General features: G+C 48.0%; 2 protein-coding genes across 3 annotated transcripts in view; both read right to left on the minus strand.

Moving 5' to 3' along the window:
* LOC132336626 (ATP-binding cassette sub-family A member 9-like) overlaps window positions 1–11288 on the minus strand; it is a 32115-nt gene extending 20827 nt beyond the window's left edge. Inside the window, exons 1-11 of the mRNA XM_059864322.1 lie at window positions 11137–11288; window positions 8012–8124; window positions 6298–6508; window positions 5927–6085; window positions 5304–5404; window positions 4525–4748; window positions 3625–3763; window positions 3003–3188; window positions 2329–2461; window positions 1761–1926; window positions 663–721 (exon numbers count right to left, since the gene is read on the minus strand). Coding sequence (XP_059720305.1) covers window positions 663–721; window positions 1761–1926; window positions 2329–2461; window positions 3003–3188; window positions 3625–3763; window positions 4525–4748; window positions 5304–5404; window positions 5927–6085; window positions 6298–6508; window positions 8012–8124; window positions 11137–11155 — 1510 coding nt within the window. The 5' untranslated portion in view covers window positions 11156–11288. The remainder of the gene's footprint in view (window positions 1–662; window positions 722–1760; window positions 1927–2328; window positions 2462–3002; window positions 3189–3624; window positions 3764–4524; window positions 4749–5303; window positions 5405–5926; window positions 6086–6297; window positions 6509–8011; window positions 8125–11136) is intronic.
* Window positions 11289–13266: 1978 nt separating this feature from the next.
* Window positions 13267–25266, minus strand: part of ABCA5 (ATP binding cassette subfamily A member 5) — a 55316-nt gene continuing 43316 nt past the window's right edge. For both annotated transcript variants that reach the window (XM_059864110.1, XM_059864111.1), the window contains 15 exons: window positions 24706–24819; window positions 24314–24451; window positions 23547–23621; window positions 22984–23075; window positions 21732–21858; window positions 21539–21656; window positions 21344–21435; window positions 21012–21187; window positions 20389–20464; window positions 20216–20310; window positions 19337–19456; window positions 18630–18779; window positions 17262–17341; window positions 17003–17058; window positions 13267–16165 (listed from right to left, as the gene is read on the minus strand). In XM_059864110.1, coding sequence (XP_059720093.1) covers window positions 16058–16165; window positions 17003–17058; window positions 17262–17341; window positions 18630–18779; window positions 19337–19456; window positions 20216–20310; window positions 20389–20464; window positions 21012–21187; window positions 21344–21435; window positions 21539–21656; window positions 21732–21858; window positions 22984–23075; window positions 23547–23621; window positions 24314–24451; window positions 24706–24819 — 1617 coding nt within the window. In that variant the 3' untranslated portion in view covers window positions 13267–16057. The remainder of the gene's footprint in view (window positions 16166–17002; window positions 17059–17261; window positions 17342–18629; window positions 18780–19336; window positions 19457–20215; window positions 20311–20388; window positions 20465–21011; window positions 21188–21343; window positions 21436–21538; window positions 21657–21731; window positions 21859–22983; window positions 23076–23546; window positions 23622–24313; window positions 24452–24705; window positions 24820–25266) is intronic.

A 25266-nucleotide genomic window follows, 5' to 3' on the forward strand; every position in this document is an offset into this window, starting at 1 on the left:
GAAGAGAAGAGCTCAGAGCTGTTCCAAGATGTGAGATCTCAAGACATATTTCAAAGGAGCCAGACTTTGCTCCCTCATTTTCTTTTGTAAAAAAGACTTTGTCTTTCTGTGGGTTGTTCAGGTTGTGTTTGTTTGGTTTTTTCCACTCAATATAGACCTTGGAGGCCACATTGATATTTTTAGTATTTTTCATTTTTGATATTTTCACTTGGAGTTCTTGTAAAACAAAGGCATTTAACAAATACCCCATGACTTTACTATGGCTGTGTCAAATATTTGCATTGGCAAGTGCCTGGGGAACACAGCTCAGGCAGGGACAGCAGATTTGGCCATAAAATCCCAAGCTTGCCCAAAATAGTTTACATTTTGAAAGGGAGGTTTGAGAGGGGATTTCTAGAGTGGTTCACATCACTGCAAAAAACACAGCTTTTAAGGAGATTTCTGCTGTTGCAAAAAATAATAAACAGTGATTTTCCTGGAGGGAACAGGCAGATAACAACCTGGTAGAAATTTGCCTGTAATTTACCTCAGCAGAAATAACCATAGCAAAATATAATTTAACAGGCCCAGAGGCAGAATTCAGTACAGCCAGAACATTTCCAAACACTTTGGGTTCTTATCTAGTGAAAAATGAATGAAATAATTGCAAAGCCTCTCCTTACCCTTTAAAGCTTCGGTGCTCTTGTTGTCCTTCTTGTATATTTTTTTAATATTGTTTAGCCTAAAGAAAAGTAAGGAGCCATTAATTATTGAATCACAATTTGGGGCTGTTTCCTCTGCCTCAAATTAAACTTTGAAAACTTTTGGGGGGATATTTCCCAACCTCTTCCTCCAACTGATCCTGCAGAAGGAATCCCTTGATGGAATTCATTTCTGGTACCTTTAAAGCAGGATTGGCTGTGCTTTTCTAAAAGCTGTTTGAAAGGTTTCAAAGCCAAACTCGAGGAACATTCAGGGAGTGAAGGAGGAGGATATAAATGTGGATATTTAATTAGGAGTGATGACCTAGCTGTTATTTTTGGCACATTTCTGGGAACAACCAGAAGGCAGCACCAGCCACGAGCCCACCCAGCCCTGCAAGGATGGACAGGGCAGCATTTTCTGCAGCACACCCTGTGCTTGAAAATGCTGGGGAAGGGGAACAGAGGGAAGGGCAGGGAGTTGGAGGATGCCCCACATGCAATAAATGTTCAAATCCAGCTCTGGAGTGGAACAAAGCACAGAACAACCCCTGCTGTCATGATGTTCACAGGGATCCCAGGATGAGGGAAGAGATGAGAAAGTTGACTCTGTGTTTCAGAAGGTTCGATTTATTATTTTATGATCTATATTATATTAAAACTATACTAAAAGAACAGAAGAAAGGATTCCATCAGAAGGCTGGCTAAGAATAGAAAAGGAATGAATAACAAAGGTTTGGGACTGACAGAGACAGTCTGGACAGCTGGACTGGGATTGGCCATTAATTAGAAACCACCAGGTGAGACCAATCCCAGATCCACCTGTTGCATCCCACAGCAGCAGAGAATCATTGTTCACATTTTGTTCCTGAGGCCTCTCAGCTTCTCAGGAAGAAAAGATCCTAAGGAAAGGATTTTTCATAAAACATGTTGGTGACACCCTGCCTTTCAGAAATCTGCACTAGTCTCATCCACAGTGCCAGCTGCCAGCCTCACACTCACCAGTGCAGCGTGGCTGTGCTCTCTAGAGCCAAACAACCCATGCAGAGCTGTATTTCTCTTTTAAAAGGAGCCCCTTACCTGATGGCCTCCTTGCCATCGAAGCCCGGCGGCATCGGCTCGGTGTCACCGCCCAGAACGGGGTCGTGGCTGCTGCCAGCTCTCACCCCCACGCACCCACTGCCACCCCTGAGCCAGTAGGAGGGTCTCAGGAAGAAGGCAGGAGGATGTGGGACCCCGTACTTGCCTGGATCAGAGGCAGAGAAGGTGAAATATCAACCCCAAACCCTCCGTCTGTCAGCTCTGATAAATGCCCAGCCACCGCTCCCCTGTAGTGCAGAACGTGAACTTGCAGCAGAGGGAAAGAACTGATAAACTCTGCAATTTAAATTGTCCATGTCTGTAAATGCAGGTGGGGGTTAGTCAAGCCCATGACCCCATTTACAACCTCCTTGGCTCCAAAAAATCAGAACAAGTCCTGCAATACCCCTCCAACCCCAGTGGTCAGGGCTGTCGGAGCAGGATGTCACCGCAGGGCTGCAGTTTTCTCTCTCCCACCACCCCTTGGGTAACTTTCTCTCTACAAAGCAGGGAATTATAGAAGAAAAAGCAATGAAGTTTGCATTTTCCCCCTCTCATTTTCACTCACCAGGCAAAACCTTATCGAAGTAGATGGCCAGCAGGAAATACAAGACACTGTCAAGGCTCAGGATGAGGTACAGGTTATAAAAAGGGTACAAGTCTGGGGTAAATGCTGGCCCATATTTTTCCAGTTTTACCATCTAGGGGAGGAAAAAAAAAAGAAGCAAAATTCAGATGCAACATTTCCTTCAGACAGAAATACTTTGGGTGAGCTACTGCTGTGTCATCACAGCCATTTTCACTCAGAACCAATTCACTCGTGACCACGACGCTGTTCCTGAGGAGGGAAAGGGTTTATTCTGACCACAAGCACCAGAAATGCCTCAGTAAGCTGAATTTCCAACCATGCAGAAGTCACAGAGTGCTGTTTGCAAAGGCAGCACTTCCAGCCCTCAGTTCCTGCAGCCCTTGGTACCCACCAGCCACATCCCAGTGCTCATTTCATAGATTTAAATCTGTTGCAGTAAAATTCGTGATGCCCTTGAGTGTCCAACCATCTCTGCCATGATTTAAGGCAGATTTTTTTAGATTTTTTTTTGATTTTAGGAGCCAAGTTTTCTTTTTAAAAGCCAAAGGGGTTGACTGGGCTGTTCTGGTGATGCAAATTGTGGATTTTGCTGCTCTCTGGGAGAATTTTGGGGGCTGAGCTCTTGGGATGCACTGGTTTTCTTATGGACATACCGTTGCAAGGCCAGCTGTGAAGGCAAAAGGACTGAAGAGGTTCAAAATCCATTCCAAACCTCGTGGCAGCTTTTCAAACAATGTCAAAAAGCCCAGTGCCCCAAAGAGGATGTGAAGGAGAAATCCCACAAAGCTGGAAACGTTTGGCTGCTTTAGCAACGAGCTGAGCAGGAAAGTGAAGTGAATCTGCAGCAGAGAAAACCAGTGGTTAGCAGGATGCATTGCTGCTGCAATTAAAAATAAAACAACATGAAAACAGGGGGAAAATTAGAGACCCAGCTGGGTTTCAGTTGTTCCCTCCAGATGCACAAGGCTTTGTCTAGCAGCTCTGGAATTTAGGGCAGGTTTGTAAGGTTTATAAGACAAATCACTCCCAGCCTCATTTTAGCACCGCTCTTTACTCTGATTTTGAGTCAGAATCTCCCAAAATATAATGGCATAAAAAATATACAAAAAGTAACCTTAAACCTAGCCTATAAAAAATAACAATAAATCACAGCAGAGTATTTTTGTTACTTTCTCATACAATACCAGCCCTAAAAAACTCTGCAGGTATTTTAATTAGGAAAAAAAAAAAAAAAAGGTACATCAGCATCATATAAGAATACAAAAGCAAACTTACACATGCCATGCCATAAAAGAAATAAAAAAAATACAGTTCCCAGAAGCTGTTGTGATTAAAAACTTCACTCAGGGTGACCCAGGTCAGCAGGCTGGCTGTGAGGGAGATGTACACAGTGTACAGCAAACTCCAGGATAACCTACAAGGGAAGGCACAGTTACTTCTGCTCCTGAGCATAACACCTGCCATGGCAGAGCCAAAGTGCTTTGAATTCAAATATTTTGTATTTTCACCCATTTCCAGCTCCCAGGCAGGTGCAAATATCAGAGAGGCACAGGAAGGGTCAGGGTGGATGTCTCTGCTCAAAAAGGGACATCCCAGAGCACAAGGCACAGGAATGTGTCCAGGTGGGTCTGGAGTGTCTCCAGGGAGGGAAGCTCCTCTCTGAGCAGCCTGTTCCGTGCTCAGGAAAAAAGTTCTTCCTCAAATTCAGGCCTGGCACGTGCCCAGCTCTCTGCAGCTCAGTGATGGCAGCAAGGGGACACAGAATCTGCAGCCAGGACCTTCCCTCCACATGCTTTTCCAGTGATGGGAAAGATTCATGCCCAGACGGGTTAGGAAGCCTGTGGGGACAGACCCAGTGTCCCTCCTCTGCTTCAGCATGCTCCAGAATTTGCTGTTTCTGTGGGTTCCACCCATTTTCTGCTGCACACCCCCCTGCTCCACCAGGAGGGCTCCTCCTCTTCTTTGGGGAGGAGAAAAGCAACAAAACAACTCCAAAAAAAACCTGTCTCAGAGCAACAGGCATGGAAACAGAGATCCCCCAGCAAAGAGAACCCCAGAATGGTTCAGACACCTCAAAAATCCCCTAATTCCACCTCCCACCAGACCAGGCTGCTCCCTCCACTCGATAAAATAATTATTTTGTAATTTTTTCTGTAATTACACATTGAGGCTTACCAGAAGGAAATATCCTGCAGACCCATTGCTCTCATCAATATCTTCAGCTTCTTCTTCTCCTTGAGAAGCTTCACTGATAAAAAGTGCATGTATGGGCAGTAGCTCAGGATGGCACAGATGATGAACCAAAGGTAATCCAGTTTGAACAGAGGTTTTATCACAGTTTGCAGGTGAACTCCAGTAATTGACTTCATTTCTTTCCACACAGAGTGGTTGGTTTTCATCTCAAGGAAATCAGAAATGAAATTAATTTTGTTTTTGCAATGAAATAGCCAACATCAGAACAAATGGGGTGACAAGCATTAAAATTATGGGTTTGTCAATAACAGGGTTATGTTGATAAGCAAATAATCAGTAATTAGTGTGGTTTTGTGCTGACCTGCAATAAACACAATAAATCCTTGTTCCATTCACTGTCTAGAGCCATGAGAACGATCTGTCATTCTTTTAAACTTTGAATTACACTAATTATTTAAGAAGTTGATGACCACAGAAGATCAGAGCATCACAGGATCCCAGAATGGTTTGGGTTGGAAGGGACCCCAAAGACCCCCTTGTTCCACCCCCTCCATGGGCAGGGACCCTCCCACCATCCCAGGGTGCTCCAAGCCCTGTCCAGCTTGGCCTTGGACACTTTTAGGGCTGGAAAATGAACTGACTTGGTGGATTTTGTGGTGTTTGGGTTTTTCCCCTCCCCTATTTTTGCTTTATTCCATTTGGGTATTAAGTTTTCACAGAGCTGTGGGAAGAACAGCAAATTCCACCATGGGCACACTTACTTCTATGACTGCTGCATCAATGCTGGTCTGCACTGAGAGGAACCCCCCATACCAGTACAGAGGGACCTTGCAGTGCTTTGCTGAAAAATCCCAGCAGGTTTCTGTTGGGGAAACAAATTTTTTAAAAAACAATTAATCAGTATTAATCAATACATTTCCATATACACGTGCATATAATGTGGGTGACATGTGGGGTTGAAAATGAGTTTTATCAAAGTGTGAGGAAATCAAGGTTTGGGTTTACTCAGCCTTTTATCTTTTTATGTGTTAAATCTCTGGCCAGGGACATTATTGCACACACAATTCTCATTTCCAGGCATGATTTGATGTGTCAAGGTACAAAAGGGAGAGGGACAAAAGGCACTGGGTGATCTCTGAGCTCCCTTCCACCCCAAACCATTCTGGGATCCTCTGACTGTGGATGACAGTTATGTTCTTACAGCTGTTTTCTCTGATATTTTTTTCCTTTTACAGACACAAACCCTCAAATTTTAACTCATGTTTTTCCTGAGCCATTTGGGACATGCAGCCTCCATCCCTCTGGGGTGGCACAGCAGCACAGAAATCCAGCTGAACAGTTTTTAATGCAAAATCAAAGCCTGGGGTTTCAATTATTTCATTACCTATGTGCTCAAAGCCTTCATTTGGAAACATTGCTCTGCCCACTTGAAATCTGAGAGTGTAGGAGAAGTCATCCTTAAAAACAACACCAATGGTTTCCTCCTCCAAAAGTCCTTTTTCTTCCATTTTTGCCTCGTTTTCCACCTCTTCTATTATTACACCTGCCATTAGAATAAATAATTAATATTGAAAAAAAGAAAAAAAAAAGAATAAAACCAGCACAGCTGTTGTCTGAATATTCAGACAACCATGAAAATGGGTATCACCACCATTTTTCCCCCTCAAAAATCAGGTGGGACAAATGCTCTTGTCCCTCCCTGCCACGAGGGTGGGTCAGGACCACCTGCAGGAAGATGGATTGAAGAGCTTTTACCCCTCAGTGATGAGCTGGAAGCCACTTTGGCCATGATCCTGCGGGTGCTGTTGGTGGCAGGGGTGTACAGGAGGGTGACCCCCGAGGCGTTGAAGGCGGGCTCGTCCAGGCGCCCCAGGGCCTTGTAGGGGAACTCCTGGGTGGGGTAGTACATGATCAGCCCTGCAGAGTCCCTCAGGATGTACAGGAACACCAGAGAGGCCACCCACTCCTGCAGGGAGGGAAAGAGGGAAATGCAGAGGTGAGGGGCAGGATGTGATCAAGCCCATGGAGTTGTGCAGGATGTAGAGGAAAACCAGCGAGACCATCCATTCCTGCAGGGAAGGAGGGAAGGAAGGAAGGAAATGAAGAGGTGAGGGGCAGTACATGATCAAGCCCATGGAGTCATGCAGGATGTAGAGGAAAACCAGCAAGGCCACCCATTCCTGCAGGGAAGGAGGGAAGGAAATGAAGAGGTGAGGGGCAGTACATGATCAAGCCCATGGAGTCATGCAGGATGTAGAGGAAAACCAGCAAGGCCACCCATTCCTGCAGGGAAAGGAGGAGGGAAGGAGGGAAACCAGAGGTGAGGGGTAGCACATGCTGAGTCGTGCAGGATGTAGAGCAAAACCAGTGAGGCCACCCATTCCTGCAGGGAAGGAAGGAAGGAAATGCAGAGGTGAGGGGCAGTACATGATCAAGCCCATGGAGTCACAGAGGATGTAGAGGAAAACCAGCGAGGCCACCCATTCCTGCAGGGAAAGGAGGAGGGAAGGAAATGCAGAGGTGAGGGGCAGTACATGATCAGCCCTGCAGAATCACACAAAACCAGCGAGGCCACTCATTCCTGCAGGGAAGGAAGGAAGGAAATGCAGAGGTGAGGGGCAGCCAGGGAAGTGCTGGTGCCTTTGGATTTAGCTTTTCTGGTTTTCAGACACACTGCTCTAGGGTATCACTCTACAACTCCACAGCTGCTGTTCTCCTGTTTTGTCCAGACAAAAAATTCCTCTCCAGGCCCAGGAATCAAGGACACCTCACTGCCTCAGGCCTGGGGAGATGGAAACAGCAGTGAACTGGGGGGGAAATTCAGAGTAAAGAACTTCATTATCTGAAGCTGTAATTGGAGGATTAACCCCTGATATGCAAAGGGACCAAATTTATAATTGCCTGAAAAACTCGTGACATTGTCCATCTTGAGTGTTGCCCTCAGAGGCTTCTGGCTGCCCAAGGTGTATTTCTTGAAGGCCTGCAATAAATACCCACTTTCATTCCCTCACTCTTGCCTCTGGTTTAGGCAGCCACTGCACGGCACTGGGGAGGCTCCTCCAGGACCCTTCTCAGCCCGCCCTGACCCCTCTGCCCAGCCCAGCTCAGGCCTTTCCCCCGTGCACGAGGGAGAGCTGCTGCCCAGGTGTGATGGCTTTCCAGTCCCAGCAAGGTCTCAGATGGAAAACATGTTTTGTTAGTCCTGGAGCCAGCGAGGTCTGTGGATAATTTGACACTGGAACCATGAATTGGACATTGTGTTCCTCTGCACAGGGCAGGATCAACAAGCAGAAGCCAGCAGCCAGCTTTGTCACGAGGCAGATCTGCAGTGTCACAGGAAGAAGGAGCTGCTGACATTTCCCAGGGAGCCACAGCTGAGCCTTCTCACATCCCCTCACACAAAAACAATGCAACGTGAAAATACTCTGGAGCAGAAATCCTGATTTCCCTTGGAAGAGCTGACACTTGCCTGGAAGCTTTTTGACTTCATCCTCCACACCAGAAGAATATTTTTCCACAGGAGAGCACAGGTTTGCTGAAATATTTGTGAGGCTTTCTTGGATGCCCCCTGCATTTTTCCAGCTAAGATGGGAAAGAAAATGATGTAATTTAGAATAAAACAAGTCACTGGGAGTTAAATAGCACCTCAGAGGAAGCCAACAACATGCCAAAGGGGGAAGACTTGTCTCCCTAACTTTGGACAACCAAAATTGGAAGGAAATAGACCAAGATCATGCAAGGGAACAGAGAGCTGGGCTGGACTCTGAGCTGCCTCATCGTGCAGAGGTTCATCCTTCCTCATCCAATTCATCTTTTGTCACCCAAATTCATCCTTCCTCATCCAAATTCATCCTTCCTCACCCAGATCCTTCCTTCCTCATCCATGTTCATCCTTCCTCATCCAGACTCATCCTTTCACATCCATGTTCATCCTTCCTCACCCAGGTTCATCCTTTGTCATCCAGATTCATCCTTCCTCACCCAAACTCATCCTTCCTCATCCAGATTAATCCTTCTTCATCCAAGTTCATCCTTCCTCATCCAGGTTCATCTTTCCTCAACCAAATTCATCCTTCCTCACCCAAATTCCTCCTTCCTCATCCAGATTAATCCTTCCTCATCCAAGCTCATCCTTCTTCATCCAAGTTGATCCTTCTTCACCCAAATTCATCCTTCCTCACCCAGACTCATCCTTCCTCACCCCAAAGAGGCTTTGTGGAACAGACAACTGCTCACTTTCCACATCTCACTGCAGGAAGTGAATTTGTGGCTGGCCTCAGACACGTGGTTGGCTGGCAGAGCACTGCTCACGTGCCCTGGGTTCTGAACCAGACCCTGAATCACGTTACAAACACTGGGCAGGTGCTAAAAATAACCTGAAATAGAGGCTGCCACTGCCTGCCTTCACCAGGCTGCTAAGAGACCAGTTTGTTCTGTTTTCACCCAAATATTAAGGAACTTTAATGCAGCTGGAGCAGGGCAGGATTGGAACACCCATGTGCTCCTTAATATCCTCCTAAAAGCTGAGCAGGGAGTATTTCTCTGGGATATTCTTTCAGCTCCAGATTTAATCCTGTGGCCAAGCAGCAAGAACAGGAGCAAGTTCAGAGTGATGGTTTCACCCCCTTCCCAGGGGAGCAGGGCAGGGAACCTCCCAACATGTTTTTGTGGTTTAATCCTTTCAAATGGCTGAAACCCAAAATCATAAAAACCCCGAATCAAAGCAACCTCAAAGGCAGAGTGCTCCATTCCCCTTGGACAGCATTGCTGATTTCATGGATTGGGCAGCTGGAGTTAATAAAGGGCTCCACTGCTCTGGTCCCTTCACTTGTTTTTTGGAATAATTAAATATTTGGGTACTGCAGGGGCAAGGGATCCAGGGTCCCAGTTATCACAGGGCTTTCCTTATTTCATCTCTCTTTCCCTGCCCAAGCTTCCTCCCACACTTCCTCCCTGCTGCCTGCACTGAAGATTAAAGCTAAATAGGAAGAGATGTCTAGGAAGTGCCACTTTTTTCCTTGTTTTTTTTGCTCAGGTCTGGGTTTCAGTCATAAACTGGAAGCAGCAGCTCAGCCCAGGATGTTTGGGTAGTAAACAAAGCGTGGTGGTATTTGGATAACAAGGAAAACATGATGGTCTTTTAAGGATGCACGGAATCTCTGCAGTCACAACAAACAATTTTAAAATGATGGAGCAAATCTACAACTTTTTACAAAATTTTAACCAAATTTCTACCAGTTTTAATTTACTTTTTGCCTGTGGAGCAAGGAGCAAACACCACTGGGAGCCAAATATGAAGCCAGGAATTCAAACAAGTGATGCTTCCTACAAAGGCTGTGGAATTTAGCTTTCAGTCAGAAACCTAATAAATATTAGCTGTTATTAACTTTAAATTACTTATCTAATTAATCTTTTGGATAATTATCAAAAGGTAAAAAATACAGCCAAGAGACAATCCTCTGTGTGGCCTGAGGCTCAAAACTTCCGATGCAGAAGGCAAAATAAACACATCAGAAACTGGAGGCAGTGATGTTTGGGAAACTTTAATCCAGTCAAGAGCATCACTTGTAAAGCTGGATGTCTCCAGGGGCTCATTAAGTGCATCCAAACTTCCTGCTCTCCAGGAACTCCCTGCCAAGGTGTTGCAATAACTTCTCCTGGATCCTGTGTGCAGCTCTGCTCTGCCAGAAGCTGTCCCAGGAAGGCACATCCCATATAATCCCTTTATTTACTATCCCAGGGAATTCCTCTTTGGCACCTCTTCACACTGTTTTCCTCTATAAATTTAACTTTTTGAGGTCTCTTTGAAGATGTCCTGCTCATTGGACTGGGACACTTCTAAAGGTCCCTTCCAACCCGAAGCATTCCTGGAGTTGATTTTAGCTCCTAAAATCAAGCTGCTCCTCAGGAGCTCTGGCAGGAGCCTCTCAATTTTGAGTTCAAAGGGAGAAATCCATGGTGCATCTCACACTTCCCAGAGGATCCAGTGGCTTTCCCAGAGCCAAGGATGAATCCCTGCACGTGGAGAGTGCAGAGCTCTTTCCATCCCCTCCTCTTTGCCAGTTCTTGCAGATTTTTGTGTTTGTATCTGATAAATCTGAGACAGATTTGCACTGACTCCACTCCAGCTCAGGCTGGAACAGGTTGTTTTTTTCCTACTCTCAACTTGAAAATAACAACTCCAAGCCTGTCCCTATCAAAGCTCAACACTTCAGCTCATACAGAGAAGTGAAATTCGGGGGTTTTGCATTTTTAGATGCCTTTAGTGACAGCAGGGCAGGAGGAGGAGAGCAAAGGGAGGGATCATCACCCAGTGCTCAACCTGTAGCCACAGGGAGAACCAAAATCCACACACCCCCAGAAAAGCTGAATATTTTTGCTCCTTTTCCTGTAAAATATTTTGTTGTGAGCTTACAGTCCACCAGAAAACAGAGCTGGAAGGTGACACTTTTATGCATTCACCATCATAAAGCACTAATTAGGAAAAGCTCATCATCCCCTCATGAAAACTCAAACCATGCATGGAGACTTTTTCCATCCCTATTTCTAAATTAATTTTCCCCTCGAAAAAATGAGACATCTGTGGCTGCTTACCTGGGGCTGTGTTTTCCATGGGGCCCAGGTCTCCTGCAGCTCTGGGGTGCTGGGGCTGCTGGTCCCTTTTCAGCCCCAGGGAGGCTCAGCCCGGTGGCCCAGCCCGGTGGCCATGCCCCTCTCCAGGCTGACGTCACCCGGGCAAACCCTCCCAAAACTTCTGCAGGGATGACCCAGCCTTGGAACAGCACCTACAACCAGCTGGCCCCGAGCCCAGGGTGTTGACAGCACGCTTTGGAGGAGTGCACTCCGCTCCTGCAGATGTTCCAGCAGGCAGCAGAGCTGGGTGGCCTGCCTTGGGGTGAACCTTCACTCCTGAGAGGTGGCAAAGCCACTTTGTCCCTGGCCCAGCTTCTCCAGAGGGAAAACTCTGCTGCCTTGTCCCCATCGTGCCCAGAGCCTGGCTCAGCAAACGCTCCTTCCTCTTCTCAGACAAATCCTGCACCCCAGCACCGAGGGGGTTTTTAGTTCTTCTTTCTCCTTTCCCTGTTGTTTGGAGCGGTTTTTTCCCAATTTCCACTCCTTTTAATTGCTTTTCCAGCAGCTGCCGCACAGCTGGAGGCAGGATGGAGCGTGCAGGGTGTTTAAAAAGACAACATCATTCCAGTGGGTCTGCATTCAGAAGAGGGAGCTGAGGAAATCAGAGAAGGCAGGGAATCCAGAGGAGCTGGGAGGGTGCATGGCCACGGGATAATTCAACGAGTTAAAAGAATTTGACTGTCCCGGAACTTCCACAGCTCTGATTTGCAGAGCTGCCTCAAACCACAGGGTTGTTGCTTAACAAAAGGCTGGGGCTCTGCTGCAGCTGCTGATTTTCTCATTTTCAAGGCATGAGCTCATTTAGGAGAGGAGCAGCAGCGTTTTCCGGCATCCCTTCGTGTTGGGCAACAGGGGAGCAGCAGGCAGGGCTCCTCGTGACTGCAGAAAGCCCATCTGAGTGCACCTCACCCAAAACCAGCACTTTTCTGACCAAAACCTGAGCCTCAGGGTGGGACCCAGCCCTGCCCTGACTGCACGTTAGCTGCAGAAAAGGCTTTTCCACAGAAAAATGGCACCTGCTCCAAGCTCTCCCCATCCTGCTCCTGGCCTTGCTGCTGGAGTGGGACCCCAGCCCCTCAAGACTTCAGATATTAAAATATCTGCTGATATTTTAATGTCTGCTGATATTTTTTCTGATTAATTAAATCCCCCAAGCAGATGCTCCAGAAGATTTCTGAGAAGGGGACTCGGGACCAGGCCTTGTATCTGCCAGGAGGAGGAGAGGGGCTGGGAAGGGAGCCAGACCCTTCCAGGGGGACATGCCAAGCAAAGGGAAAAGGAACAGCAAGAGCTCTGGGAAGCCCTTATCAAAGGGAAATTCAGCATGTTAAATCAGGGACTTTCTGGACATCTCTTAAAAGAAGCATTATAAGGGAACGAATTAAATTTACAGCTTAAAAAAAATAAAATAAATGCATGGCACACTGCCCTTCCACACCAACAGAAACAAAGGAGTATGAACTGCTGGGAACTGTCCCCAAGCTCAGATTAAACTTCTTTGGGGTTATTTCCTCTCCACTGAGGAGCTCAGGGAGCACTAACTCCTTTTATTTTGCTGCACCCTTCACTGACCCGTGAGGCTGGAGGTGACCTCAGCAGGGTCTGTGCAGGAGCTGGCAGTGCCACAGGCCAGGCCAGGAGCAGGCAGTGCCCTCCATCCCTGCAGGGCACCTTTCATGTCCCACCTGCAGCCAAACCTCCCCCATTCCAGGGCCAGCACCCACCCAGTGAGTTCACCTTGGGCACAGCTCCAAGCACAAAAATGAGTGGTTTGATTCCAACTGGGGTTAATTTCCCGGTGCCTGGAGGTGATTCAGCCCTGCAGATGGACAGAGTGCCATGCCAGGAGCACACAGCTGCCGTGGGGTCACTGCTAGCCCGCAGCCGCGCGGTCGGATCCCAGTGTTGCAACACTGCAAAATTCCCCCAAATTCAGTTTAAAAGATGTAAATACTGCAGCCTGAGAGGCCTGGCCATGCCCACAGCCAGAGCCCCCCATGCTGTGCCCGAGCCCAACCACCTGAAACTCTGGTGCACCCCAAAATCAGCCCAGGCTTTGAGAACCATCCAGAACAACCAGTAAGACAAGAGTTTAACAACCCAATCCATCTTTATTTTGGAAGTACTTCCAGCTGGGAAAGGAAAACCCTCACCTTTACAAGTGCAGCCAAGTGCTGAAAGAAAGGCAAGTGTGTAAAAGGAGCTGCATGTGGCCCAGCAGCAGGAGGAGTGTCCCAAATGTGTCACCTTCAGGCTGACACCCTCTGCTTCTGCTGCCAGAGCTCTGTGTGCTGGCTGTGCAAGAAATCTCACTTGCTGAACAGAGATACTCTTAAATGAGGACATTTCTTGGGAACCCAAACAAAACCAGACACCTGAAACTCTCCATAGAAAAACACAACCTTGTCACAACAGCACAAAGGGGTTCTGCAAGCTTTGGATCCATCACAACAACCCTGCAAGGCAGCTCCAACCAGCTCACCTGGGAATGGGGACCAAAACTGGCTGGATTTACCCCAAATCCCCCCAAATCCAGAGCACAGACTGGGTGTGTGTTGGCTGGATGGGGTTTGGAATGGCACTGATAACAGCTGAACAAAGAGCTTCAAATGCCAGGAATAAATCTGCTCTTCCCGGGGCATTCCCTGGTCTAATTTTGCCTGGTTTTTCCCCTATTCTGGCAATTACAGACATCCTAGGACACTTTGAAACACTTCTGACATGAGGACAGTGATATTTTGGGGTGGCATTTTGCCCCACTTTAACACATGATGTCACCAGGCCAAACAGGTCCCACCTAAAGAGGGAATTAATTAAATGAGCCAAATTCTCTGTCCTCTCTGGAGCTGCACAAAAGCCAGTGCCACCATCCACTGGGCTCCTCCAAGATAAACAACAGCACCAAACTGAGCTCATCTGGCTTCTAATCCAAAGTTTTCCCATCTGGAATGAGAGGAAATATGGAAACATCTGAAACAGACAGCACAGAACTATTTTACAGACTACTAACTCCAAGTGAAAGCATAAATTCAAGGCAGACACCAAGGCTGCTCACAGGTCACACCAATTCCCTAAATCCAGGTGACAAAAATGTGCTGGATTGATGGGCAGGTGACACTTGGCTGAAACACCACTGGCAAAAAGACACCAAAGAAATGTGGGATTTGGGAAAAATGCACTCCCCTTGTGCACACCTTCATGGGGAAATGCCAAGAGAATTCTGAATCCCAAACTGCTCCAAATAAAGGCAAAAGCTCAGAGCTCCCAGCCAGCAGCAGGGCTGGGGCTAAATAAATACAAGACCTGAATTTGGGGTTTTTTGTTTCTTTTCCTGTCCTTTTAATCCCTCGTTTCCAGGGCTGTGCTTCCCTGGGATGTTCAGGGCTTTCTGCAGGGCTTGGGCTCAAATTTTAACTACAAACCCAAAGCTGTGCATTTCTGTGCAACCTATGGGTACAAAAGAGGAAGTAAAATTCTGCATAAGGAGTTCACATTTCCCTGTGTCAGAAACTGATGGAAACAGATTTAGGCTGAACACACTGATAAGCCAATATCAGATATATCACACACATTATTGCCTGATAATTACAAACAGCTGGGACACACAACTCCAACTTTACCCTTTTTTTTTTGAGTTTTCTCAAGGAAAACCAAGGTTTTTCTAACTTTAAAGTGAAGATACATAAATGATATGACTTATGAAGCCAATGTCTCAATAGAAACACATCTCTGTATCTGTTCATTGCAGAGCAAAATGAACTGGGAGCAATCTTTAATTTCCCCTTATAAAACTAAAAAAAAAAGTGATGATAGCTTTGTGTAGAAAAAAACCAAAAAAATAATATATTTTCAACACACATCTGTCATATCTTGGGCTAAAGGACCCCATATTCTACTCTTTTAGTGCTTCTATGCAAACCAAAGGCACCTTTCTTATGGGTGAGGCTGTGAACTGGGACCCTTTTATTTGGGGTTTTACAAAGGGGGTGACCAAATGGGCCCTCTGTTACTGACTGCAACCACAACAACGAGGGACTGGGGAACACTGGAGCTCGTGAATGCACTGGCAAGGAAAATGCAAGCATCTCCAAAGCCCTGTGTGTGAGAGCAGCTGGCAGGACACACGTTGTCACAGCCAGGGCACAATCAGACTGCTCTGAATGGAGACAGGGCACAACCACACCCACCCTGTCCACCCCCCGTGCCCCCCAGCATGCAGGACAAACCCCAGTGGCACTTCAGGGCAGCAGCCAGCTGCCAGCCTGCAGGGCAGAGGGCTGGCAGTGCCAGCAGGTGCCAGGGTGGATCTGCAGGTGAACACTCCCAGGCTGGTGGGAGGCTGAGCCGAGCTGGCTGTGCAGTTCAGGACCCTCCTTGCAGAGGGACAGGGACTCTGCAGAGGGTTTCCCCCCCTCTCTTCTCAGCAGGTGCATCTTCAAAGCAGAAGCAGGGGTGGCTGGGCTGGTGAGGGGCAGGGATGGGTGAGCAGGATGGGCAGAGTGCCCAGGACGGGCACAGCCAGACCCTGCAAAGCCCTGGGGCAGACGCTCCAGCAGAGGCTGGCTCTGCTCAGACACTGAAGGACAGCCCAACCTCCTGCCAGCAGAGCCAGGGGAGGACAGGTGGCAGCTCCTGCTCCAGCCACCAACTCCAGGAGATGCTGTGGCAGAGCCCTCCTGCCCAGCAGAACCCAGGAGCAGCGAGGGGAGGAGGATTTGGGGTCAGCCAGAGGAGCAGTGGGGTGCTCACAGCTCCAGTGGAGTTATTCCAAGGCCAGGATGGTGGGACAGGCTCAGGGCTCCCAAACCCAGCTGTCCTTGCCCAGCCCAGCTCCAGGAGGAGGGGGAGGGTTGGTGCTGGCACCGACAGGAGCACGAGGAGCTCAGAAAATGACTCGGTCCTCCTGCGTCCTCTCCCACCACAGGCTGCTGTTCAGGGTGCCAAAGCTGCTGTCCTCCTCCTCCTGCTCTTTAGCCAGCTCCACAAACACCTGGAAAACATGGAGAAGACCCCATGCTCCTTGTAGGAACTTCCTTGGTCACAAATACAACTCCTGCTAAAATCCTCATGAGTATTCAATGTATTGCTTCATCTCTGAGTAAGACATTTCTAGTATTTTTAGTATTTTGAGGTTTTTCTCCTTACTCCTACCCTCCCACCTCTTTTCTTCAAGAGCACAACGAAAGGGAAGTTCAGCACTGAAGGACATTAATTGTCAGCAGTAATTAATCCACAATAAGCAATTACAAGTCTCAGCTTCACCCTCCTTCCAGCTACAAACAGCAAATCTCTGTTCTTGGAATAAATCAGAGCAGCTTTTCCACTAATGCCACACATTTGCTTTCTTCCAGTCACTGCAGTTAGCATCTTATTTTTAGAGGGAAAAACAGGAATAAAGAGGAGCTGGAGAGCTGGCAGCTGTGATTCACTCTGCAAAAAGGGAATTTAGTTTCCCAAAAATGCCCCAACAGGCATCAGCAAAGCAGCACCAGTGGCCTGAGAGCAGAGCTTGGGGGATGAGCTGCCTGCACAGGGTCCATCATTGTGGGATCATGGAATGCCCTGGGTTGGAAGGGACCTTAGAGATCATCTCATCCCATCCCTCTCACGGGCAGGGACACCTTCCACTGCCCCAGGCTGCTCCAAGCCCTTCCAACCTGGCCTTGGACACTCCCAGGGATGAGGCAGCCACAGCTTCTCTGGGAATTCCATCCCAGCCCTTCCTCACCACCAAACATCCCATCACCCCTGCCCTCTGACACCTTCACCTGGCAGGGTTTACACTCCAAAAACAGGGTTTACACTCACAAACCAGAACTCAACACACCTGTTCCAGTGTTGCTTGAGAAAAGCTGTAGTCCTCGATGTTGAAGGCGTGTTTTACTGGTGAAAGAATCAGTAAGAGCAGATTTACTTCACTTACTCTTGATTTCCCAAGAAACAGAGTTGGGGACAAACATCAGTAAAGGAAAATAAAGGTAAATAAATTTGGAACAGAAATGGAGGAGTGACATCACATGGCAGAAGTGTCAGTTATGGGAGACAAAAGGATTTGTGTGTGTGGTGTATGGCAAGTGCTTCATTACCTTCCTCCAGCTTGGAAAAAGAATGTGAAAGTGACTGTACATCTTCTTTAGGGATTTTATAGGCCAGGATGGAAGCAAAGCTGGAACAAAGAAGCAAAACAAATTTAGCATCAAAAAAAATCACTCCAAGTACAAACATGAATTTCCCAAGGAATGGATTTGAACTCTTTCCTGAGGGTTACTGCAGGAATTCTGAGTGTCAGGATCACACAGGAGAACAGCAGTGATGCAGCTCCAGGTGCATCAGCTGAGGATTGTATTTGCAGGGACCCCCGTGGCAGGGAGGAATGATGGATCTGACTCCATGTGCTCAGAAGGCTGATTTACTATTTTATAATACTATGTTATATTAAAGAATGCTATACTAAACTGTACTAAAGAATACAGACAGGATACAGACAGAAGGCTAAAAAGATAATAATGCAAACTGGTGACTCTCTCCAGAGCCCTGACACAGCCTGGCCCTGATTGGCCAAAGAGTGAAACCAGCTCCCAGCAGAATGCAATGGAACAATCACCTGTGGGTGAACAATCCCCAAACACATTCCACATCAGCACAGCACAGGAGAAGCAAATGAGATCAGAATTGTTTTTCTTTTCTCTGAGGCTTCTCAGCTTCCCAGGAGAAAAATCCTGGGCAAAGGGATTTTTTCAGAGAATGTGAATGGCACAGCTGAGACCACCTGAGACTGTTCTAAGCTCATGCTCCTCCACTCAGATTCAATCTTTTCTCCTCTGCTTACTCATGGCAGGTTTGCTCCCTGGAGCTCCCAGAGCCCTGAGGGTTTGGATTTCAGCAGAGCTGGGAGGACCCAGCACGTCCTGGAAGTTTCCATCAGGCAGCCTTCCTGCAGCCCATGGAGCTGCTCTGCCCTGCACAGGGAACTCTCCCCTCCCTCCCTCCCTCCCTCCCTCCCATCTCCCACGTCTGAGGAAGGATCTCAATCCCAATCCCTCAAGGATCACAGTGCTCTGCGTGCCTGCAGTGCCCTTGGTGGAACAGCAGCCAGCCCACCCTGGAACTGAGACCCCCAGAGACCTCAGGCATTTCCAGGTAAGGGCAGAAAGTCAGAAACTCGGGTTTCAGCCCTTTCCCAGGGGCCCTGACTCAGGAGGAAGCTGTCAGGCAACAGCTATGCAGAAATCCAGTTTTGCTTCCTCCGTGCCAAACATCTGCGTGGGCTCCGGGCCCCCGCCCTGCCAGCCCGGGCTCTGCTGCCTTCCAGATCCCTTCCTTTTTTTATTCCTCTTTTTTTTTTTTAAAGCTGTGTGTAAATATTTACATTCCTTCCCCAGTGCCAAGGAGCTGCTGTGAAATCAGAGGGTTTGATTAATATCAGTGTTTGCTGGGTGTCTGTCAAAGCTCACCTTTCCTGGCGGTTGGCGTTGGGGAAGATGTGCAAAATCTGGCTCTGCAGATACTCCACCTGCTGCACATCTGCTGTTTCCCTTAGCTTCATTTCCAAGAAGTATCCTCTGCCAAACTTGCTCTTCAGGTGCTGGACAGTGCCTATACACCTGTAAATTACAGAGAGAAAACACAAGTTGTGGTGGTGCTCACAGGGGTCTCAGGATGGGGGAAGAGACGAGGATCTGACTCCATGTTTCAGAAGGTTTGATTTATTATTTTATGATCTATATTATATTAAAACTATACTACATGAATAGAAGAAAGGATTCCATCAGAAGGCTGGCTAAGAATAGAAAAGGAATGAATAACAAAGGTTTGTCTCTGACCAAGACAGTCTGGACAGCTGGACTGGGATTGGCCATTAATTAGAAACAACCAGATGAGCCCAATCCCAGATCCACCTGTTGCATCCCACAGCAGCAGAGAATCATTGTTTGCAGTTTGTTCCTGAGGCCTCTCAGCTTCTCAGGAGAAAAGATCCTAAGGAAAGGATTTTTCATAAAACATGTCAGTGACAACAAGCTGTACCCAAGAACAGCCTGGCCTCAAACAGATCCTTTTTGCTGTGAACGATTCATTTAAGGTTCCAAATTTAAGATACCAAATTTTTTATTTTCAGAGGAATATATCAGCACAGCTGCCCCAGGGGGGGATCTGGGGGTACCTGAGCTGCCCTGACACCAGGATGGCCACACGGTCACACACAGCATCTGCCTCCTCCATGTAGTGCGTGGTCAGGATTGCTGCTCTCTCCTTGTTCTTAAAGGCTGCTCGGATTGCCCGCCTGCAAAACACAACCCAAAGCACCCCTGGACTCAAACATCTGGCAGGGAACAGCAAGTCCTGCCTCAGCAGGAAAGGGGGGCTGGGATGGACCCTCTGTTTATGGATTAATGCTACTCCCACAGCAACAGCAGACACCTGAGTTTCCTAGAGACAGCTCAAATCCTTGTATTCTTTTAAGGATTTCTTTCAACCTTCAAGCCTGTGATTCCCAAGGTGCTCTGGGAGAGGACACAGCTGCTCTGCAGCTGGCACACAGATTGGGCTGATGCTCCCCTTCTTGTGAGAGCCCACCTGCAGTCCTGTGTCCAGCCCTGGGGCTCCCAGCACAGGAGGAGCTGCTGGAGAGAGCCCAGAGGAGGCCAGGGAGATGCTCCAATTCTGCTGTGGGCACAGGCTGAGTGTTGGGGATGTTCAATCCAAACAGGAGCTCTGGTGGGACCTCAGAGCCCATCCTAGGGCCTAAAGGGGCTCCAGGAGAGCTGGAGGGGCACTTGGGACAAGGGCTGGAAGGACAGGACACAGAGAATGGCTTCCCCTTCCCAAAGGGCAGGGCTGGATGGGATATAGAGCAGAAATTATTCTGCTTTAGTGGAAGATATCCCTGCCCACAGCAGGGGGGTGGAACTGGATCATCTTCACGGACCCTTCCAACCCAGCCCAGGGAGCTGGTCCCTGCCTGTGGCTCCCAGGGAGGGATAACTGAGCAGGGAAGGCTGCCCAGAGCAGGGTGGTGCCCCGAGCCAGGGGCAGCACTCACCACATGTGCTGCTTGGCTTTGGGGTCCATCCCGGTGGAGGGCTCGTCCAGCAGCGTCACCCGCGGGTTGCCCAGCATGCTGAGGGCAAAGCAGAGCTGGGGGAAGGCAGAGGGGCAGGGTGAGCACAGGGAGGGTGCTGGGGACCCCCAGGGGGACCCCAGAGCCCCCCTCACCTTGCGTTTCAGCCCCATGCCCAACTTCTTCGTTGTCTTCTGCAGGTGGTCCTTTAAATCCAGCACGCTGGCGATGCTGGGGAGGGAAGGACCAGGTGGGAAAGGTTGGGAGGGGAGGGTTTGGCTTCCCCCTCACCAGAGAATGCAAAACAGCTCCTCTGGAAGAGCTCAGTTACAAATATTTGTGAATCAAGTTTTAAAAAAGCAGAGCAAAAAGCAGAATTACAGCTTCCATGCAAAGCCCCCTGTCCTGGAGGAGCCTTGGTGACAACAGAAACAGCTCCAAGCTCAGGGCTCCCCATCCTTGCATCTTCTACAGAGGTCACTGTTAGTATTTAATAACCTTAAAAAATAATTTTTAAAAGACATATCAAAATTAAACATCCCAAGTGAATTTTGTTGGATGAACCTTCATCTTCCCATCTACGAATTCACAACTGCAGAATTTCAACTAAGCTTAAAACCAAACTGAAATGGAAACAAAAACTGCATTAGGAAAGGTGAGAAAGAAAAAACAAACCACAAAAAAAAAAAGCCAAAACCCCTCCAGCAATAAGGCTGAAGATAAAGAGAGCTAAAGAACTTCAGCTCAAGCACAAAGATTTCTGTAATTAACTACTCACCGCTTGATGACCTCTTTCACATCAGCCTGGCTCATGCCCTTGATGGCACCATAAATCTCAAAGTGCTCCTGCAGTGTGATGTCTGGCCACAGAGGATTTGTCTGGGGACAGTACCCCACGAATTTCACAGAGTCATCCTCACTGCTCAGCCCCAAGGAATCACCTCCCATCAGAACCTGGGAGGGAAATGCCCAGACCTTAATTCAAAATATTACAAATTTCCAACCTCTTTTTGCATGGTTTTAGCAAAACGGCCTCAGGAGTGCTTGCAATAACAACAATAAAATTGAAATGTGGGTTGATTTTTTGTGTGACTGTGGCATGGAACATACCTGCCCACTGGTTGGCTCAATCTCTCCAACAAGCATATTAATTAATGTGCTTTTCCCAGCTCCGTTGGGTCCCAACAAACCCAAGATTTCTCCTGAAAAGGGACAACACAAACATTGCCTACGAGATCAGAGAAATGGCTCCAAGAGTTGTTTTTGTAACTAAAACAGCTCAACAGCAAGCAACTGAACTCCAACCTTTCTTCACACAGAGGGAAACATGTTTGGTTGCCACTTTCTTTATTTTTCTCCCCAGAAGAAACTCCTTCCTTTCATCAAACTCTTTGTGCAGGCTGCTGACCAGGATGGCTGGCATCTGGCAGGGAAGAGGGAGGTGGCTGCAGATCCCAGCAGCTCTGGGGAGCCCCAGATGTGGGGGTTTGGGTTTTACCTCCTCACTCCTGGGGCTGCTCAGGATCTCTTTGACTCTCAGCCTCTCTGCCTTCACATCCTCGTCCTCGTTCTCCTCGTGAGGCACATCTGGGAACTTCCAGGGCTTGGCTTTGGTGAAGCATTTCCTAAAAGGGAGGGAGCAGCACGAGGCCCCTGCTCAGCTCTCAGCTGAGGCTGGCTCAGGGCTTTGGTGCTCTGTCCTGTGAGTTTTTTGGGATGTGTGATATGGTACAGGAGGGACCCTGTGGTGTTCACAGGGGTCTCAGGAAGAGACCAGGATCTGACTCCATGTTTCAGAAGGTTTGATTTATTATTTTATGATATGTATTATATTAAAACTATACTAAAAGAATAGAAGAAAGGATTTCATTGGAAGGCTGGCTAAGAACAGAAAAGGAATGAATAACAAAGGCTGGGACTGACCAAGACAGTCTGGACAGCTGGACTGGGATTGGCCATTAATGAGAAACAACCAGGTGAGACCAATCCCAGATCCACCTGGTGCATCCCACAGCAGCAGAAAATCATTGCTTGCATTTTATTCCTGAAGCCTCTCAGCTTCTCAGGAGAAAAAATCCTAAAGAAAGGATTTTTCATAAAACATGTCTGTGACAGGACTCCTCTCCTCCTGATGAACTGAGAATTGATTATCTGAAGGTGGTGCTGCACTGAGAGCTGGTGATCTGAGGGGTGGTAACTGAGTTGAGAAGCCAAGGTTTTGTCTCACTGTGATGTGTTTGAAATTTGGTGGGGGAGGAGGAATGTTTGGAAGGTTTTCATTCTGAGTTCTGTGTGTTTCTTTGTACAGATAGTTGTAGGTTAATAAAGTTTTTTTTCCTTTATTCCTAAGCTTTGCTCTATTTCTGGTCACATCTCACAGCAGACACCAGGGAGAATGTATTTTCATGGGGGCACTGACATTGTGCCAGGGTCAAACCATGACATGCTCCAAGGCATTTGCAGATTCCTGCAGCTCACCCAGAGCAGGAGGAGCTCAGGGACTGCCCCTGTGTCACCTCCCTGCTGAGCTCTGTGTCCATGCACTGGGAATGGCAATTCCCTTGTTTTTTCCCTTACAAAATTCCTGGTTGTGCAGTGATGTAACTTGTGAGGAAACAAACCCCCCATTTCTGTGATAGTGAGAGAGATTTTATTTCTCCCACTGCACACCCCAGTTTAACCAGCACCAGCACCTTCCAAACCAGTTCCTTTGGACAATGTTTTGGATAAAACCCATTCAGGAGACTCACCTGAAGAAGGGATCTTCTCTGACCGTCCTCCCCCCGTTCTTCAGCTCGAAGCAGCGCAGCAGGAGCAGCCAGAGCACACACTGCAGGTAGGGCTGAGCAGACACAGACCCCCCTGGTCACCAGCCAGCCTGGGCACCCTGGGCTGACCCCCCCACAGTGACAGGGACAAGAAGCTCCAGCCCTGCAGCACCACACAAGTGGTGGTGTTGCCAAGAATATTGAATATATCATTGAATGCTGCTCAGCATGCCTGAGGAGGCACAACCAAAGGGGATTGAGATTTAAAAGCAATTATTTGGGGTCTCTGTGCAGAGAGGGGACTGTCCCTGCTCTGGAGCTCTTGCCCCACCAGCAGGGATCCCCATAATAATCAGAATTAACACTGGCAGTGTTAATCAAGCCATGGGGGCAGCAGATGTTGAGCTGGTGGGCACAGCAGCTCTCCTGGCTCAGCATCAGAGCAAAGCTTTACTGATAAAGATGATGGGCAGCAGGGGATCCCAGCAGGAACCATAGGAAGCCTATTTATAAAACCAGAGGGTTTTTAATAAAGCCATGCTCACAGCCAGAACTGCCACCAGCAGCCGGTCCCAGGGGTCGTGGAATCCCCCACTCTCACTCTTGCCTTTCCAGGAGACCTGGCAATTCAGGGAGAAGCAAGGGTCAGGTGAAGAATCACCTGCAGAGGCTCCATTTGCCACATTTCCACCTCATTCAGGTGATCAGGCACTTCCTGAGCTCTGCAGAGACTCTCCAGAAAACAAAATCCAGCAGCTCCATCCAAAGCCTGGGGCTGCTCCTGCTTCCAAGGCACCCAATGAACCCTCATCCCATCCCTGCCTTTGCTCACCTGCTTTTCCTTGGAATATCACAGAACCATGGACGGTCTGGGACCTCAAAACCCCTCTGATTCCATCCCCTGTTGCTCCCAGCCCTGTCCAACCTGGCCTTGGGCACTGCCAGGGATCCAGGGGCAGCCACAGCTTCTCTGGGCACCTGTGCCAGGGCCTGCCCACCCTCCCAGCCAGGGATTCCTTCCCAAAATCCAATCTAACCCTGCTCTCTGTCAGCTTGGAGCCATTCCCCCTTGTCCTGTCACTCCACCCTTGGTTTCAAGTCCCTCTCCATCTTTCTTGTAGGCTCCCTCCTCTCAGAGACATGAAAATATCATGGAAAACTGGCTGCTTTCCCCATTTTAAAACCAAACCACTTTGCTTAATAGGAGAAAGGTGATTTTTCTCCTTAAGTGGGTACAGAGAACACCCCAAAGACACCCACCCAACCCAGCCACCTCCAAGGGCTCTGCAAAGGAGCCCTGCAGTCCCCTCACCTTTATAAAACAAATCAGGCAGCCAATAAGGGGATAAATAGGGATGAAGATGGAGAAGACATAATGCAGGATGGTGGTTACCAGGTAATGGTCCAGGAAAAAGGACACCTCAGTGACAACTGTGCAGAGCAGGGCTGTCTGTACCGAAGAAAAGGGAAAAAATGTCCATTTTCATCCACTTCAGACACTCTAAGCAAAAGTTAATTAATTTAAGGTATTTTTCTTAAAGCTTTTATCACTCGGGATATGGCAGTGAGTGAGACATTGGTAAACATTTCCCATTTTCTGTGCAATAGGGACACACAGCTGCACAAAACAACTGGGATTTTTTGCTGTGGCTTTGGAAATCACCAATCTTCCCACTCAGCCCAGCTCCAGGCCAAGTCACTCACCACTGAAAATATAAATGACCAGAATTCCTTCGTGTTCTGGACCTTTCTGAAGGTGAAGGAGACCACGTAGGTGAAGAGCACGACTGAGGGGACATAACCAATCAGGCAAAAAATCTGCAGAGACAGGAAAGGATTCTCAGGGGATGTGCAGCAGGAATTTTTTTGTATAAAGATCACCTGGAATTACCTCAGTGTGGTACAGAACTCTAGATTCATCTTTGTCACTTTGTTTGATGTATTTTGCTGCCTTGGTGCATAGAGAATGTATTATTAAAGACACAAATTAAAGAGTGTGTGGAGAGGCAAAAACTCCCCCCTCTTCAGCTTCCTTTAAACTCCTTCCCATTTTAAATTTTTATTTTTTGTAACACAGGCTCCCATAAATGCTGACCTCAAGATTCTGGCAAACAGTAAGAATTCCACCATGGCATTTTTTGTAGAAATTCAAACAAGGGTAGGAAAGCAGCCCTGCAGCCACATCCCCAACCTGATTAACTCTGGAAAAGCAGCTGGGAAAAGCTGATTGCTCTCTATTCCAGCCAGGATCACAGGGAAGCCTCC

Source organism: Haemorhous mexicanus, chromosome 20, assembly GCF_027477595.1.
Source record: "Haemorhous mexicanus isolate bHaeMex1 chromosome 20, bHaeMex1.pri, whole genome shotgun sequence".
NCBI lineage: Eukaryota > Metazoa > Chordata > Aves > Passeriformes > Fringillidae > Haemorhous > Haemorhous mexicanus.